Source organism: Zonotrichia albicollis, chromosome 5, assembly GCF_047830755.1.
Source record: "Zonotrichia albicollis isolate bZonAlb1 chromosome 5, bZonAlb1.hap1, whole genome shotgun sequence".
Lineage (NCBI taxonomy): Eukaryota > Metazoa > Chordata > Aves > Passeriformes > Passerellidae > Zonotrichia > Zonotrichia albicollis.
The window spans coordinates 1,235,153-1,250,643 of NC_133823.1; the positions used below are offsets into that span (position 1 = coordinate 1,235,153).

At 42.6% G+C, this 15,491-nt stretch overlaps 1 protein-coding gene across 9 annotated transcripts in view; it reads left to right on the forward strand.

Annotated features, from left to right (window-relative positions):
• Window positions 1–7,053, forward strand: part of CTBP1 (C-terminal binding protein 1) — a 233,459-nt gene extending 226,406 nt beyond the window's left edge. For 8 of the 9 annotated variants that reach the window (XM_074540485.1, XM_074540486.1, XM_074540494.1 and 5 more), the window contains one exon: window positions 5,748–7,053. In XM_074540485.1, coding sequence (XP_074396586.1) covers window positions 5,748–5,934 — 187 coding nt within the window. In that variant the 3' untranslated portion in view covers window positions 5,935–7,053. The remainder of the gene's footprint in view (window positions 1–5,747) is intronic. The other variant, XM_074540488.1, reaches the window with a different exon arrangement.
• Window positions 7,054–15,491: the final 8,438 nt, after the last annotated feature.

The window sequence follows — 15,491 nt, forward strand, 5'->3', positions numbered from 1 at the left end:
TGTAGTCCTGTCACTATTTTGTCGTAGCTCACTCTCCTAATCCTCATCCTTCCACTGTCCTTCCTCAGGCACCCACTTTACCTTTGCTGTTGTTTAGGAGGACTCCCCATACTTTCAGTAGAGGGGGATCCTGATTTTGTTATCCTGTCCCAGTGACTTGGAGCAGTCTCATCAGAAAGGGGTGGAGGGGTGGCAGGGATGAGTGTCACCCCCTCTGTCACCCCCTCTGTCACCCCCTCTGCCACATCAGGAGCCACAAGTGCACCAAGGGAAAAGAATCCCTTGGATTTGGTGATCACAGCACTTGATGTTGATTTCTGGCAGTGTGCCCATAGCCCTAAATATCCAAGAAGGGTGGTTTTATTTGTTGAAATGAGAAGCTCAAGCACACATGTTCTCCTCCACACAGCATCTGGTTTCAGGGACTGCAGTTTGGGGTAGTGAGGACATGGCTGAATGTAATTGGGGCTTAAAGGCAGGTGTTGCTGGACAGGAGGTAATAACTCCAACCCTGTCATGGCAGTTGAGAACAGGGGTCCATGCCCAAATAAAATGCAGCTTTTTGTTCTCATTTTGGGGGTCACAAGTCCAGCAGCAGCAGGCTTTGCAGCCAGAAATTAATTTTAACTTAGGAATGTTTGGGGGAGTTAATGATTTACAAGGTAAAGACCATATGTATTCAATTTAAGCAGGGTAAACACAGAACTGAGTGGCCTTTTAAGACATTGTTTCAGTCCATTTTTTTGATAAAGAAAATTTATTGTAAAATTCTGATTTCATTATTTTCAAATGCAAAATAAAAGTAATTTTAGGAATTTTATGGCAGGAGTTAATAGTTACACAATAAATGTTAAAAGCTTTTTGGAAGGGCAGTAGAATAATGTTAGAATGTGGGTAAAGGCAGTTACTACTGTGTGAAGTGTAAAATATGCATCACTTGAAGCCCAGGTTTTATGGAGGAATTGGTTTCAATAGCAGTGTTTGCTGATGCTTAATTCCTACCTGGATTAAGTACAGCATTTGAACTGATTGTTCAAACCAAGTTTTTCCATCTTCTCTTTGCAATCCAAGATGATGTTGAATTGAGTTCTGGAGTCTTTCACAGACAGTACAATGTTTCAGATGTGCTAATAACTGTATCATACTCATGTAATTGCATTAGAAGATAAGACCTGGGATAATAATTGATATGTTAAAAAATGCAGATATCTCTTTTGGTGAATTAAAACTAAGGAGGTTGTTTTATTTTGGATATATAATTCACTTGTATTTTGATGTAAGACAGAAATCTCAAATTACAGATATTATCACAAGCTAAGAACACTGAGCATTGGTCAGCAGATTGTAATCTAGATCATCTGAATATCATCATATTCTGGGGAAAACAAAACCATTTGCTGTGTGAAATGCAAGACACCCTATCAACACTAAAGGTCATGCAAACAGGAGCTGTCCCATGGGTAAAGATCAACAATACTCCTGAGAAGGAATTGTTTGTAGTGGTCAGGCATAGCATACCCTGATCTGGTGTTATCACTGTGTATTTGTTACCGAGCTGTGAAATAACTCCCTGCCACGTCCTGTCACAGGCACAGAGAAATTCAGCAGCCAGGAGCAGTGGTTGTACCATTTATAGACATTTCCACACATCTTCCTGCCTCCTAGCAGGTGGAGGATAAGGCTGGATATGGCTCTGAGCATGGCAGGGAGTTGGAACAAGTTGATCTTAAAGTCCCTTTTATCCCAAACCATTCCATGATTCTGTGAATATTTAAGTACTGAAGAGGTACTTGGATGGGCATGGCTGGATGTTGGTAATTCAGGAGTTAATTCAGGTTGAGGTGCTTCACTGGTGATTTCCACATTCAGTGCATGATAACAGAGTGCACTTAAAAATTGCAACTCTTCTAGGACAGACTCAGTTTCTTTAACAGAGCTTGATATAGTGAATTCAAGGTGCTTCTGCCATTTGAAAGATAGGTGAGAGTAAAGTAGAAATTAAAATTGAAGAAGTATAACTGATTGCTCACTTCTGCTTTCACAAAAATTTAGTTCAGTGGACATTCTACCTGGAAAACATTTCAGCTTACTGCTGCCAGAGGAGGAACATAGAGGGGAACTTATGAAGTGCTGGAGAGGATGTATTTGCTGGTTGAGAATAGAAAAAATGGAAAGACTGGAAAAGCAATAAATAGCAGAAAAAGGGAAAGTTCTATAGAATACATATGCTCACGGATAGAGGCTGGAATTTCTGTGCACTTTCAGAGATAGGATTTGAGCAACACTGATGATTAAAAAGGGACAAAAATTACAGAAAGAGGATTGCAAAGCAGGGTTAGGAGTGGTCAAGTTCAGTGCAGTTTCTGTGGAGCAGGATGGTGTCTGTCTATTGGCTGCTGCCACTGTGTGACTTTAGGACAAGAAAAACAATCACAGGGCCTCTGGATGTTACTCAAAGTCTATAGGAAACCTGTCCCTGAGGTGAGGTGCTGGCAGGTGGGATCCTGGTGGTTATGGCTTGGTGTCCATGGGAATGTCCTTATACTCAGCAAGGATGTTTGGAGTCAGTAGAATTACAGATGTGCAGTTTGAAATGTTTAATGTGCTCGTAGGGTAACTCTTAGTGCTCCTGATCCAGCACTGTCCGTTTTCACAAGGGGAGGCTCTGGCTTTTCTTCCTGAGGAAAACACAGTTGCAGAAGTTGCTCTCTCCTTGACTTTTTTCCAGCTTTGGTGTGTTGATACTGAGGGAATATGTTGTTAGAAAGTAGAGATTGTGTTGAAAACAGCTGCAGTGTTGGACTTGTAAATGGAAATTTGTGTTGTGTTGTGTGTCTTGCACAGCACCTAGAATAACAGAAAAGCTGTTGCAAAATTAAATTTAGGTAAAACAATACTGTCTGACAGTTTTCATAGGCATTGAAGCAAATTTGATTAATAAGATTCAAATGGAGTTACTGAAACAAGCAACTAATTCCATTAGCAAGTGCAAATGAATTCCAGGGAGCCTCTGTGGAGAGGGAATTAGCGCAGGACGCCCTGTGAATGTGTGCAGAGTTGGGAGCAGAGTTTGCTGGCCTGCAGGAGGTGGGATCAGTCCCAGATGCAGTGCTGGGTGTGCAGGAGGCTTTGCCAGGATCACCAGGGCAGTGTGTGCTGTCCCTGTTGTGCCCTGTCAGCCCTGCTGGGCCCCTCTGGCTCTGTGTTCCCAAAAGTGCTTCCCGTGATGTTTCTGTGGTGGGAGCAGGAAAACAGCTCAGAGTGCCTGATCCAGCTTTTTTCTCCTGAGTCTTGCCTAAGTTCTGCACTAATTTTCTGCCAGTTTGAGGGAACTTGGGATGAGCAGCACAAACATTTATTACCACGGAGAAGATGCAGAAAAGGGGTGAAATTCCCAGGTGCATTGAGCTGTGGTGAGGAGAAGATCAACAGCAGAATAATGTACTTGAAAAAAGCTCGACAAGTGCCTTTTGTCCCAGGTAGTCCTGGGTAAATCCTTGGGCAGCAAAAGCTGCAGTGAGTGGTGGTTTTTGTGTTCAGGATTTCAGATGGATAATGCTCTCACCTGGGTGCTTGGGTGGGCAAGGACAGCAGGAGAGAATGAGGGAAATGAGGGATGAGTGGGCAACTTTATGATGAGCAGGGAAGCAAAGGGTCAGTGCTAGTGGCCAGTGTGACATAACTTGCAAATAGGTTTTGAGGTATTTGACTTTAAAAACCTACATATTTTTATTAAATCCATGTGTAGCTGTTTTTATACAGCACTGTGGAGCACCAGTGTTCATCAATTATATCTGAAGGGAACAGTAAATTTGCAAGATTTTTTTCAGCCTGATAACATCAGAACCATCATAAAATCAATCTGAATCAGAGGGTGATTCTTTTGTTGAATGTACAAATATTTAAGCCTCAGTGTTTGTCCAGATAGAGGAAGAAATCTTTAAAACCATCCATAAATTTTGTGTTTGCATTTCCCTTTCTTGTAGTCTGCCTAAAGCACTTGTCCTTGTGTAACTGGCACTCGTTCTCATTCAGACAAGTGCAGTGGCAAGTTTGCTGCTGAAAAAGTTACTGAGGTGCAATAGTTTGTCATCCTATTATTGTGGGGGTGTTGTGGCTTTTTGGGGGAGCTGTCAGAAAGCTAAAACTGCAAAAATAGTGTAAACAAATACTTTTCCAAACCACAGCAATGAAAATTTTACATTCCTACATGAGAATGAAAGAGGACGAAAAGGAAAAGTTGTAGAGAACATATTGCACAGACCTAGCTGGAATTACTTCTTGTTGAGGTTATGCTTTGAGAGGAGCAAAACTTGAACGTGGTTTCCTTTGCTGTGCTGTTACTCCTGCTATTCAATCTGAAGAAACAATCTGGCAAACTTTCATGTCTCATTTGGTTAAAGTACAGTGCATGATTTGCTTTATGTAGCAGCATCTGCATGTGGCATCTCACCTGGAGCTGAGCCCTGTGTCTCTAACTGGTCTGAAAGCAAAAGAAGCATCTCTGTAGCTCTGGAAGGAGGCAGGGTGGATGTGGAAACCCAGAGCAGCACAGGGAATATTTCTGTGTCTGCTCTGGGGTGCCCTGACCCCCAGGGCAGCTCTGACTCTGACACCCATCCATGGAGAAAGTTTCCCAGACTTCAAAATAGACTGGAATGCACAAAAGTGTGAAATAGGTTATAGAGAGCAGTGTGGGTGTGTCACTTGGGGAGAAATTGAGGGTTTGGGATTTTTAGTATGCTGTGGATGGCAGCAAGATGGAGGGCACAGGGTGTCATCCTGGGTTTGTTCTTCATGCTGCTTCTTCCTTCTTCTCCATGGGTTTGGGTGGCATTTTGTAATTGGGCAGACAAGTCTGCATTGTGGGCTCTGTGGGATCAGTTATTGGGTTAAAAGGGAAAATAATCCAGGTGTCAGCTCTTCATTGGATAGTTCAGTCTTGTTGGCCATTTTGTGCCTTCTGATGAAAGGCTGCAGAACTCCCAGCAGTGAGACTGTTGTACTGATCAGAAATAACGAACGAATTATAATTATTATATATATATATATTATTATTTATATATTATAAATATTATAGATAATATAAATATATTATATATTTATATAATATTATATAAATTATAAATATTATAGATAATATAAATATATTATATATTTATATAATATATAAATTATAAATATTATAATTATAATTATATAATATTATATATAATATTTATATTTATATATAATATATAAAAATATAAATATTATATATAATAATTATATTAAATAATATATATATTTATATATTATTTAATATAATTATTATTATATATATAATAATTATTAATATAATTATATATATAATTATTTTATATATATATTATTTATATATTATAAATATTATATATAATATAAATATATTATATATTTATATAATATTATATAAATTATAAATATTATAATTATATAATAATATATATAATATTTATATTTATATATAATATATATAAATATAAATATTATATATAATATAATAATTACATTAAATAATATATATTTATATATATTATTTAATATAATTATTATTATATGTATAATAATTATTAATATAATTATTATATATATATAATAATTATATTAAAATTATAATTTAAATAATAACGAAGTGTGAGCACGAGCTGCCATCTCAGTGCCTTCAGCCCGGCCCAGAGAAGCCCCAGCTGTCCCCGCTCTAACACCCTCTGTGTCCCTCTCCCCAGCAGGTACCCCCCGGGCGTGGTCAGCGTGGCCTCCACGGGCATCCCCGCGGCGGTGGAAGGCATCGTCCCCAACCCCATGGCGCTGTCGCACGGGCTCCCCGCCGTCGCCCACCCGCCCCACGCGCCCTCCCCCGGCCAAACTGTCAAACCAGAGGCTGATAGAGAGCACCCCAGCGACCAATTGTAGCCCACAGCAGCATTCCCTGCGCCGCGCCGGAGACAGCGGCTCCGCTCCGAGCAAAACCCTGGATTTGGATTCAAGGCAAAACCATGAACTTGCAGGAGGAGACGATTATTGCTTCAGAAACTGGTCCAATATACAGTATAAAAGGAAAAAAGGTGGGAGACAAAAAGAAGATTCGGAAACATTTTTTTCCTCCGTATAAATTGTAGTTTGTCCCTGTCCAGTGGACTGATTCACTGTTTCTGTGTCCTATGGGTTCTTTGTTAAGCAAGAGAAGTTAGTAGTTAATTATATCATGAATGTACTTGTCTGTGTACAGTTTCTAGAACATTAAAAAGGGTTTGTTTGCTTAGCTGTCGACAAGGAAAAACATAAGGGAGGCATTCAGCAAACCAGTTTTGAGATTAAAAATCCTTTCTTTTATATTTTCAAACATGCCCAAAAATGAGGCAGTTGGCAGACTTCTCAGGACAATGAATTTTTCCCATTTTTCTTTCTATGCCACACAGTGCATTGTTTTTTCTACCTGCTTGTCTTATTTTTTAGAATAATTTAGTAAACAAAAGAAAAACAGTTTCTCCTAATTTTGGCGTGAATTCCCTTATTTCAAAATGAAGACAACCTTGCAAAGAGATTTTGAGGAAAACAAAAAGGTTTTGTATAAACGAGCATTGTGCTTTTTGTCACCAGTTAAAGTATATATTATTGGTGGTATCTGGAAAAGGCACTAGACTACTGAAAAGTAGCAGCATTTCATTGCCTACATTGATTCCTTCCTGGTAATGTGGTAGGCTAGCAATATTTTTGGTTAAAATCATGTTTGTGACTGTAACCATTTGTATGAATTATTTTAAAGAAATAAAAATCCCAGACAAATATCATATGTGTAAAAATTTTTATTTCTAGTAACTGTTTATTCAACTTTTATTAGGTTTCTTAGCTGTAATTTTTAAACAGATGCTGTCAAGTATTTCATTTCTAGCTTTACTTTGCTCTCTGTTGTTTGTAATACTGTCTTGGAAGCTTGAAAAATAAAAACAAAATAATTCTTTCCATACCATTTTTCCCTTTACATTTCGTAAATGTTGATCTTTTTTCCTGTGTTTCTAATGGAGTTTGAAATTAAGATGGATTTTGATTTGTACACCGGCATCATCAGCTGCAATGTGGTAACAGCATTTACGCCACCACTGTGGCCAGAGCAGAGGAGGTACAACAGCAACACAACAACAGCAGTAATAATAATAATAATAAATGTCTTTTGCCGAAGTCCAACACGAGAAGTGTCCATTGTTTTATTTGGTTCTGTGATGATGGAAGGCTGCAGCAGGATCTAATTGTATTTGCTTTATTGGAGGAGTTTGTTTCTTGAGCACAGGCAGAAGTGTGTTCCAGGCAGGATAAATTCCAACTGGATGCTGTTCAGGCCTTTCCTGTGCTCCTGAGTAAGGCATCCTTCATCTCTAGAAGTTTTTTAAAAATCAAAAGTTCAGCTGCTTCAGGAGGGAAACCCATGGTGGGCAAAACTGACCCTGGGCATGAACCTCCTTGGTGGTGTGTTGTCTCTTTTTTCCCTGTTGGTCTGAACAGAGCATCCACCTGAACAGGGCGAGCTGGTTTTGTGGGATCTGTGGGAAGTCTTGGCCCCCATTCCTGCAGGCCTGCAGAGCCTCCAGCTCAGTTCAGGAAAGGGTAAGAGGCTGTAAATCACAAAACTGGAATTTGTGGCTCTCTATGCAGGGAGCACAATGTACAGTGAAATGTTATCTATGGAAGAGAGGAAGTTTTTTGCCTTGAACATTTAGAGCTAAAAATGTCATCTATTATAATTTATTTTATGGTAAAACCGTTCCTGTTCCCTCTGTGAAACAAAACAGAAAACAGCCCTAAAGCTGCAAGTTATCCCAGCAAAGACTTCTAAGAGTTTTGAGGCCAAAAAACTTGCAAAAAACCAAATGCAATCTCCTTCTGTTGAAGTGGGATTTCATATTTCTTGGGTAATTCATATTTTAAGATGCTGCTTTGTCAGACTGAACTTGCTTCTTTAACGTATGTAAAACAAACATTTAACATCTGGCTGCCAGGAATTGCTGACAGCCACATTTGCAGCCCCATTTCCCAAGGAAAAACCAGGAGTGTTCCTTGCATCGTTTGGACATGGCTTGTGTAAGTACATTTTGTTCCTAGTGGATTGATAACTGAACTAGAAATGGTATTTATTGTGTGCACTTACTGGGCTCAGTTCAGAAGCACAAAATCTTTCCAGGATTTGAGCCTGAAATGCATGTTCAATGTTTTTGTGTTGGTTTGAGGTTATCTCTGTCTGAGTGGAGCAGAGTAATCCAGTTTCCTGCTTCAGAAAGGAAAAAACATCTGGGCAGGGACAAGACTGATGGACACTGACTTTGGGCTATGGTCTGAAAATCTGAAAAGTAGTGAAAAACCAAAGTTGGGTTACGTGACTGATTGGAAAAGTGACCCATAATAAACAAAAGACTGCAAAGCCAGAGCAACCTTCTCTCTTTTATGACTGCTTTTATTGGGTAGTGATGAGATTTTCCTCTGTTTGGTGAAGGATGTGCTAAATAAGTGTAGCCAGCAGAGGATGCAGTTGGTGGGACAGTACAGAGCGGAGAAGGTGATGGCAGCAGAGGCTGCAGGTGACCTGAGGCAGTGCTGAAAGAGGAGTGTGAGAAATGTGCCTGCCTTGAACATGAGCTGCTGTTGCTGGCATTGTTTGAATTGTGGGTCTTGACGGAGAATGGGGCTAAACATGTCAGCAGCAGGGTGACAGGAGGCTCTGGGGCTGCCCAAGAATTTGGTGCTGCCCAAGATGTGCAGAAAGGTGCCAGCTGTGCAGATGCAAATCCAACAAAAACCCAGCAGGAAAAGGGCCCAGGGTAGGCCTGGTGGGTTGGTGCTGTGGGAAGGAGCAGAGTGTGGCAGATTGATGTGGCACAGGGTTTGGGAGGTCTGAGAATGGCTCAGGTGGCACACAGGTCCTACAGGTCCTGTTGCATTTGCTGAGTAATTCTGGTCGGGCATTTTCAAAAGGCTGAGCTGAAGTCGTAGGAGAGATGGGCTCTCAAATTCACTGATGGTGTGCAGGACTCATAGGAGAGGAAATCTGAGTAACTGGATATTTTCAGCTTAAACTGAAGGCTGAGTTGGGGAAATGGCTATAAGTAATAAATGCTGTGGAGAAAGGAAAAATGTTAAAGCAATGCTGGTACATGGCAGTTTAAGTGGGGTTAGGAAAAGGTCTCTCAACAGGGAGAGGCCCAGTCCTGGAGTCTCTGCAGCTTGGGTTGGGGTTTTTGTTTTGTGTTTGGGTCCTTCTGGTTTTTTATGTAACTTCTTTTTTTATAATCCAGAATGTGAGAATGTTGTTTAAATGTTGTACAAAATTGCAGCCAAACCAACAACTAGAGGCTTTTTTTCCGTTCAGGATAAAACACTTCAACTTCCTTTTTAACAAGCTTCAGGACTTTTTCCCTTATTACAGGATTTTGGGGTTTTTTTTGCAAAAATGCCTTATTTTCTTGTCCAGTTTCCACCTCAGGTTATTAAGGCTGGCTTTCCAAATGACCTTGACTGCTGCAGTTTATCTGTTCCCAGCTTGCTCCTCAGACTGAAGGGTTTTCTTCTGTCATTTCAGTGGATGCATAGTGTTGGTTGTTCTGCTTGAAGGAGAAGGCAGCACTACCTGTATTTCCTTTATTCAGTTCACTCCAACCGTACTGTTTTGTAAATTGAAAAAAAAAAAAGTCATTAGTTTTAAGGGCAGAGTGTAGTATTAGATCATTTGTCTGACCACCTAGTAAAGCTGTCCAGTGTGATAAGTGATATGAGTCTTCCTTAAACCTGATACCATGTTTTGAATTCAGTAAATCTTTCAGAAATATTTCTAGTATTTATGTGAAAATGTCAAGTGATGGGCGTTTTTTTGCTGTTTCCTTTAGTAGCTTGTTTAAACAAGGGATGACTGTCACTGTAATTTTTAAATGGCTTTATTTAATTTGGCTTTCCCTGCCTCTAAATTCCAGTTATTGTTTCATGTTAAACATGAGGTCATGTGGGCTGGCTTGGATTTAGTGAGCATGTCACATTTTAGCCATTTTGCCTTTGTGCTGAGGTCAGTGACACATCTTCCAGGAGGAACAAACTGTGTTATTCATCTGTTTTCTTTTCCAGTTGCTTCCATTGCCCTATCCATCCTTTCTTTGTGGCTCTGTATTTCTGCCCTTTGGAATGGCATAGTCCAACATGGTTATCTTCTGCACGAATTTCAGAGTTTCTGATCTCAGTGTTTCAGCTGTTCTCTTCTTCCCTCCATTAGCTTTCCAATTTCCTTTGTAAAGTTTCCTTCAAAAATTTTCCTTCAAAGTCACAAGTGCTCGAGGAAATTAATTAATCCTCTTCTTTGTCCTTCTTTGCCCAGGTAGCCCCTCATTAGCAGCCCGAGCTCCACATGGAGTGGTCCTGCTCCTTTCACCCCCATCTGCACACTTGGTGTGTCCTCTTGCAGAATGGGTCTCACACTTCAGGTCAGCCCCTCAACATCTGCCTCGTGTCCTTCCCTGTCTCTTCCCAGCCTTTGGGAGCCCTGGAATGTTACCCTAGAACCCTTCCCTTTTCTGGAAGGCAGTTCCACTTTCCATCTGTGAGTTCCAGCTTGACACAGCTCTCCTTGGCTGACCTTGCACAGCCCCTCACCAAACCCATGTCATATATCACATTTTTTGTGTCCGGTTTGGGCTTTGGGATCACCCAGCTGCTCTTCTTTTTTTTAATGCAGATCCTCATCCGGAGTTTCCTTCTCTCATTTTCTGTACCACAAATCCAAGCAAACCTCTCCATATCTCAGCGCTTTCCTTTGCCTTTACCCTCCTGCTCAGGGCCGGACTGGAGCGGGGTTTTGAAGCAGCGCTGTTTGTTTGGGGGTCATGGTGGTGCCATGGCCACCACAAACGGACTGAAGAGCGTCCTTGCATGGTCACAGGCATCTGGGACGTGCCCAGGATGACGCAGAGAATTCTCTGAGCGTGCCAGTCCCTTGAAGGTATTTGTTACCTACACAGTCTTTAACTGCACATCCACCCCCCTTCTTGCATATGCTGCCTAAAAAGGATAAGGAGTTCCTGGCTCAAGAAATAAGGAAGTTTAGGAAGAACCCCAAAATCAAATGTCTCAAAGGTCAAAGATTTAAAGCAATGAAGTGGAGCAAGATCATAGCTTAAATTGCCACAATAACCTTTTGTTATGTGTCACAGTTGATGCATTAGAAGCGGACAATTCTGTGTCAGTGACAGTGCTATTTATTTCTGCTGTGTAAACAGAGACCTTTTAGAGTTTGGGGAAAGCTTACAGAGCTGGCTCCCCAGATACACTCTAGGAGTTAGGGCAGCAAATCAACATCTAAAAATAAATCTCCTGAGGAGCTGACATCCCAGACTCGTGTTTCCAAACCCCTCCAGCCATTTTCAGTGTCCCACCCAATGCAATGTGTCGCATTCTCAAGCCAGTTGCCTCCAACACAGCTGTCAGCTCCCATCCCCATCCCCGGGACCTCAGGAAGCACAAACTTCCTCCTCAGCACACCTAAAAGCACCAGAGGAAATCCCATTTAAGTCCCTGCTGCTGTTCAATGGGATTTTGGTTAAGCCCTCATGTAAAGCTAAGTCCATGCTGTATTTTACTGCTCTTAAACCACAACAGAAAGAAAATCTGCTCGTGGTGTTTTCCAGTAACACATTTGCAGTTATCAGCAGTGGTTTCCATGTGAAAATGGGGTCAGGGGATTTCCAGCCTCTTTTTGATACAAGTTTTAATTCATTTTGCTGTTTGCTTGCTCATGTTCTTTCAAGGCCTAGTGTATGTGAAATGTGTTTATTGTGTATGAAGTTCTGGTGATAGATTTTTGTCCCTTAAGTTGCAGCCTGTGTCATTGGCTCCAAGGCCATCACTTCCCATTCCCAGCATGGAGTGCCTGTCCTTTGAAACTGATGGCTGAAATGAGGTTTTCAAGTACACACACTCTGAAGAGCTGTAGTTTTCTTTTTCTTTTTTCTCTTCCTCCTGCAGACCAGCCATTTTCAGAGCAGGACACAGCCCTCATATTGCAAGAAGCACAGGTAAGAGTGCAAAACCTCCACTGTGACTCAGAGCTCATTTCAGGGGTTTTCAGCCTCTGTGAATTGAAAGAAAAAAGGCATGGTTCTGCATCATGTAACTAGTGGGTAAGTTCTTATCCTGTTTTACAGAAAAATAGAATCTTGATTCTGTTCAAAGAGCAGTATTAAGTTGTTCCCCCTTGGATTGTGGCACATACATCACTTGGATTTTCAGATGTGTCCTGGAGCAAAATGTGTCATTCCAGTGAATGCCTTTCCAACTGACACAGGGTCTGGGCTGAGCCTCATCATTTGGAGAACTCTCTTTATGTGTTACATCCAAATTTGCTGGGAGAAGGATAAGGCTTCTGATGTCACAGTGATCCCCAAAGCTCTGTGGTTTTCATCTGCAGTTAATTGTCAGTGGAGCTGCAGTGGCTGCCAGCACTTTGTGATGTTGGTGTGACACAGCAGAGTTCAGAACTAAGGGGACACCAGAGTTTCCCTTTGAAAAAGGCTGTCGAGCCATTAGATAGATGGGGGCTGCTCTTAAATCTTGATTCATCTGTCTGGGCTCTTTCTTCTGCTTGTCCTCAGTGACCCAAGTGAAATCCTGAGAGGAATGGCTCCTCATGCATGGAGTTTTTCCAGTTAAGTGCTTGAGATTACAGTGGAGCAAACCAGGGAGAGTCTCTGCAGATCTGAGTGTGTCCAGAGTAAACCTCTTGTTGTAATTCTTTAATTTTCTGGTTTCAAGGTGGATTTGCTACTTAGGAGATGCGCAGAGCAGAAATAAAATGTCATCCAGAAGAGGTACCTCTGTGTGCTGCTCTCTCTCCGGATACATTTAGCCCCATCAAATCTCTGGATGAAACTTCTCCAGCCTGCAGAGCTATTTTTGAAAAACTGCTTTGATAACCCACATCTGATAATTCACCCCCAAAATCTATTGTTGTGAGGTTTAAAACTCCAGATGTTGGAAGCACTCCTGAACAGCTGCTTGGGCTCAGCTCCATCGGCCTCTGGAATCCCTTTGGGGATGTAGAAAGTTTTGTTTGGGATATCTTGGGGGTTTTTAAATGCTTTTTCAGTGTGATCATTCCAGGGGCTTTCAGAATTGCAGTGCCTCTTGGCAACACATATCAGGGGGCAGAAATTGCTGCCTGACCTTCTCAGCAAGTTAAAAACTGAAAATCCAGGAGAAGAACGCAATGGGCTTGATGTCCGTCCGTCCGTCTGTCCCCACGGCAGCCCAGGGCTGGTGCAGCGGCGGCTGCTGCGGTGCCAGCCCAAACCCTTGGCACGGCCAGGGATGATCTCAGCTCCGATATCCCGTGCCAGGCCCTGCGTTTGCAGCAGGAGCAGGGCAGAGCTGAGCTCTCGTTCCCCGATTTCCCCTCAGAATTCCTTCGTGCTCGGCGGGATCGCGCCCGGCTCCGCATCCCCCGGGCTGCAGCGCACGAGTTCCCTGAGCTTGCTCCTGATTCCTCGGCCAAATTCACACCTCCGGGGGATCTGCTTGTGCCTGTCATAAATGCTTTCTTTTCTTTTCTTCTCTTCTCTTCTCTTCTCTTCTCTTCTCTTCTCTTCTCTTCTCTTCTCTTCTCTTCTCTTCTCTTCTCTTCTCTTCTCTTCTCTTCTCTTCTCTTCTCTCTCTCCTCTCGCTCTGCCTCTCCTCTCCTCTCCTCTCCTCTCCTCTCCTCTCCTCTCCTCTCCTCTCCTCTCCTCTCCTCTCCTCTCCTCTCCTCTCCTCTCCTTCTCTTCTCTTCTCTTCTCTTCTCTTCTCTCTCTCTTCTCTTCTCTTCTCTTCTCTTCTCTTCTCTTCTCTTCTCTTCTCTTCTCTTCTCTTCTCTTCCCTCTTCCCTCTTCCCTCTTCCCTCTTCCCTCTTCCCTCTTTCCCCTTTCCTTTCCTTTCCTTTCCTTTCCTTTCCTTTCCTTTCCTTTCCTTTCCTTTCCTTTCCTTTCCTTTCCTTTCCTTTCCTTTCCTTTCCTTTCCTTTCCTTTCCTTTCCTTTCCTTTCCTTTCCTTTCCTTTCCTTTCCTTTCCTTTCCTTTCCTTTCCTTTCCTTTCCTTTCCTTTCCTTTCCTTTCCTTTCCTTTCCTTTCCTTTCCTTTCCTTCCCTTCCCTTCCCTTCCCTTCCCTTCCCTTCCCTTCCCTTCCCTTCCCTTCCCTTCCCTTCCCTTCCCTTCCCTTTCCTTTCCCTTTCCCTTTCCCTTTCCCTTTCCCTTTCCCTTTCCCTTTCCCTTTCCCTTTCCTCTTCCGCTGTCCCTTCCGCCGTTTCCCAGAGGCCGGAGGCGCCCCCGCGGTATCCGCTAGGTGGCAAAGGCTCTTTGTGCATGGGGAGGAGCCCCGGGAGCCCGGGCCGGGCTCTCCCCGCTCTGCTCTCAGCCCCTCCATCGATGCCATTTTTTACACGGTATTTTGGCGTGTTTAGGTACTGCCCATGGAGCATCTTTCCCTCCGAAAGTCTGTAAATGTTCCTGTTCTTATTTGCGGGTTGGTCATTCGAGGTTGGCAGCAGATTCTGCCATCGAGTTTGGAGAGGATCAGGTATTAACCAGCCTGGTGGGATGTTAAATTCACAGAATTCGCTGTTAAAAGCTGTGCCTGTACTGGCTTCCCTGTTAATCACAAATCAGGTGTAATTTCCCTCCTTAAATTACAGATGGGATCTGTTCAGGACAGGAGTCTGTAAATTATTTCTTTTATTTATAAACAAATAAATGAATATTGGATAATTCATTTGCCAAATATTTTAGAGGCACAATTATGGAGGAAAAAGTGAAACAAAGAAATCAGAGGAGAAACCCTTGGCATTTTGCAAAGCTGGGGCATGGATTACGCTGTTTGTTATCCTGACTCTGTGAGATTTTGTCCTCTGTGGAATACACCCTTGTGCTTTTGCCTACTGGAAATGTCTCAAGTTACAGACTTCCATCAGAGTCTGGAGGGCTTTTCTGTTTTCTCAGCAGCTTCCAGGGGCCCTCGCAGGGACGTTTGCAGTTCCCTGTCTGTGGTGACAGCAGCGCTTTTGGCTGCTCCTTTCAGACACCTCGCACATCCCGGCCTCTCCCAGCCCTGCTGTCCATTCCCTGGCACTGTCCTGGCTGAGCCTGCCTGGCTGTGGCTGTGGTGCCCGTTCTTCAGAGCTGCTGGGACAGAAATTCCTCCCCTGCACTCCTGGGGCCTGCAGTGCCTTCAGTGGCACCTCCGCTGCCTCTGCTGGGGTTTTGCTTGGAAAGGCAAGCCCCAAAACAATGATCTGATGGGTTGTGTTTTGGAATGTGGTGGGAATCTCCTGGTCTGGAACTTGGAGAAACATGGGCAGTGTTTGAATTATTTTCTTTCTCTGTGTCACTGGCAGACTGGACATTAAAGTCTAAGTATTAAAATTTGGCACAATGATAATGCCAATAGATTGGGTCTAGAAAAAAGCAGTAGATGTGC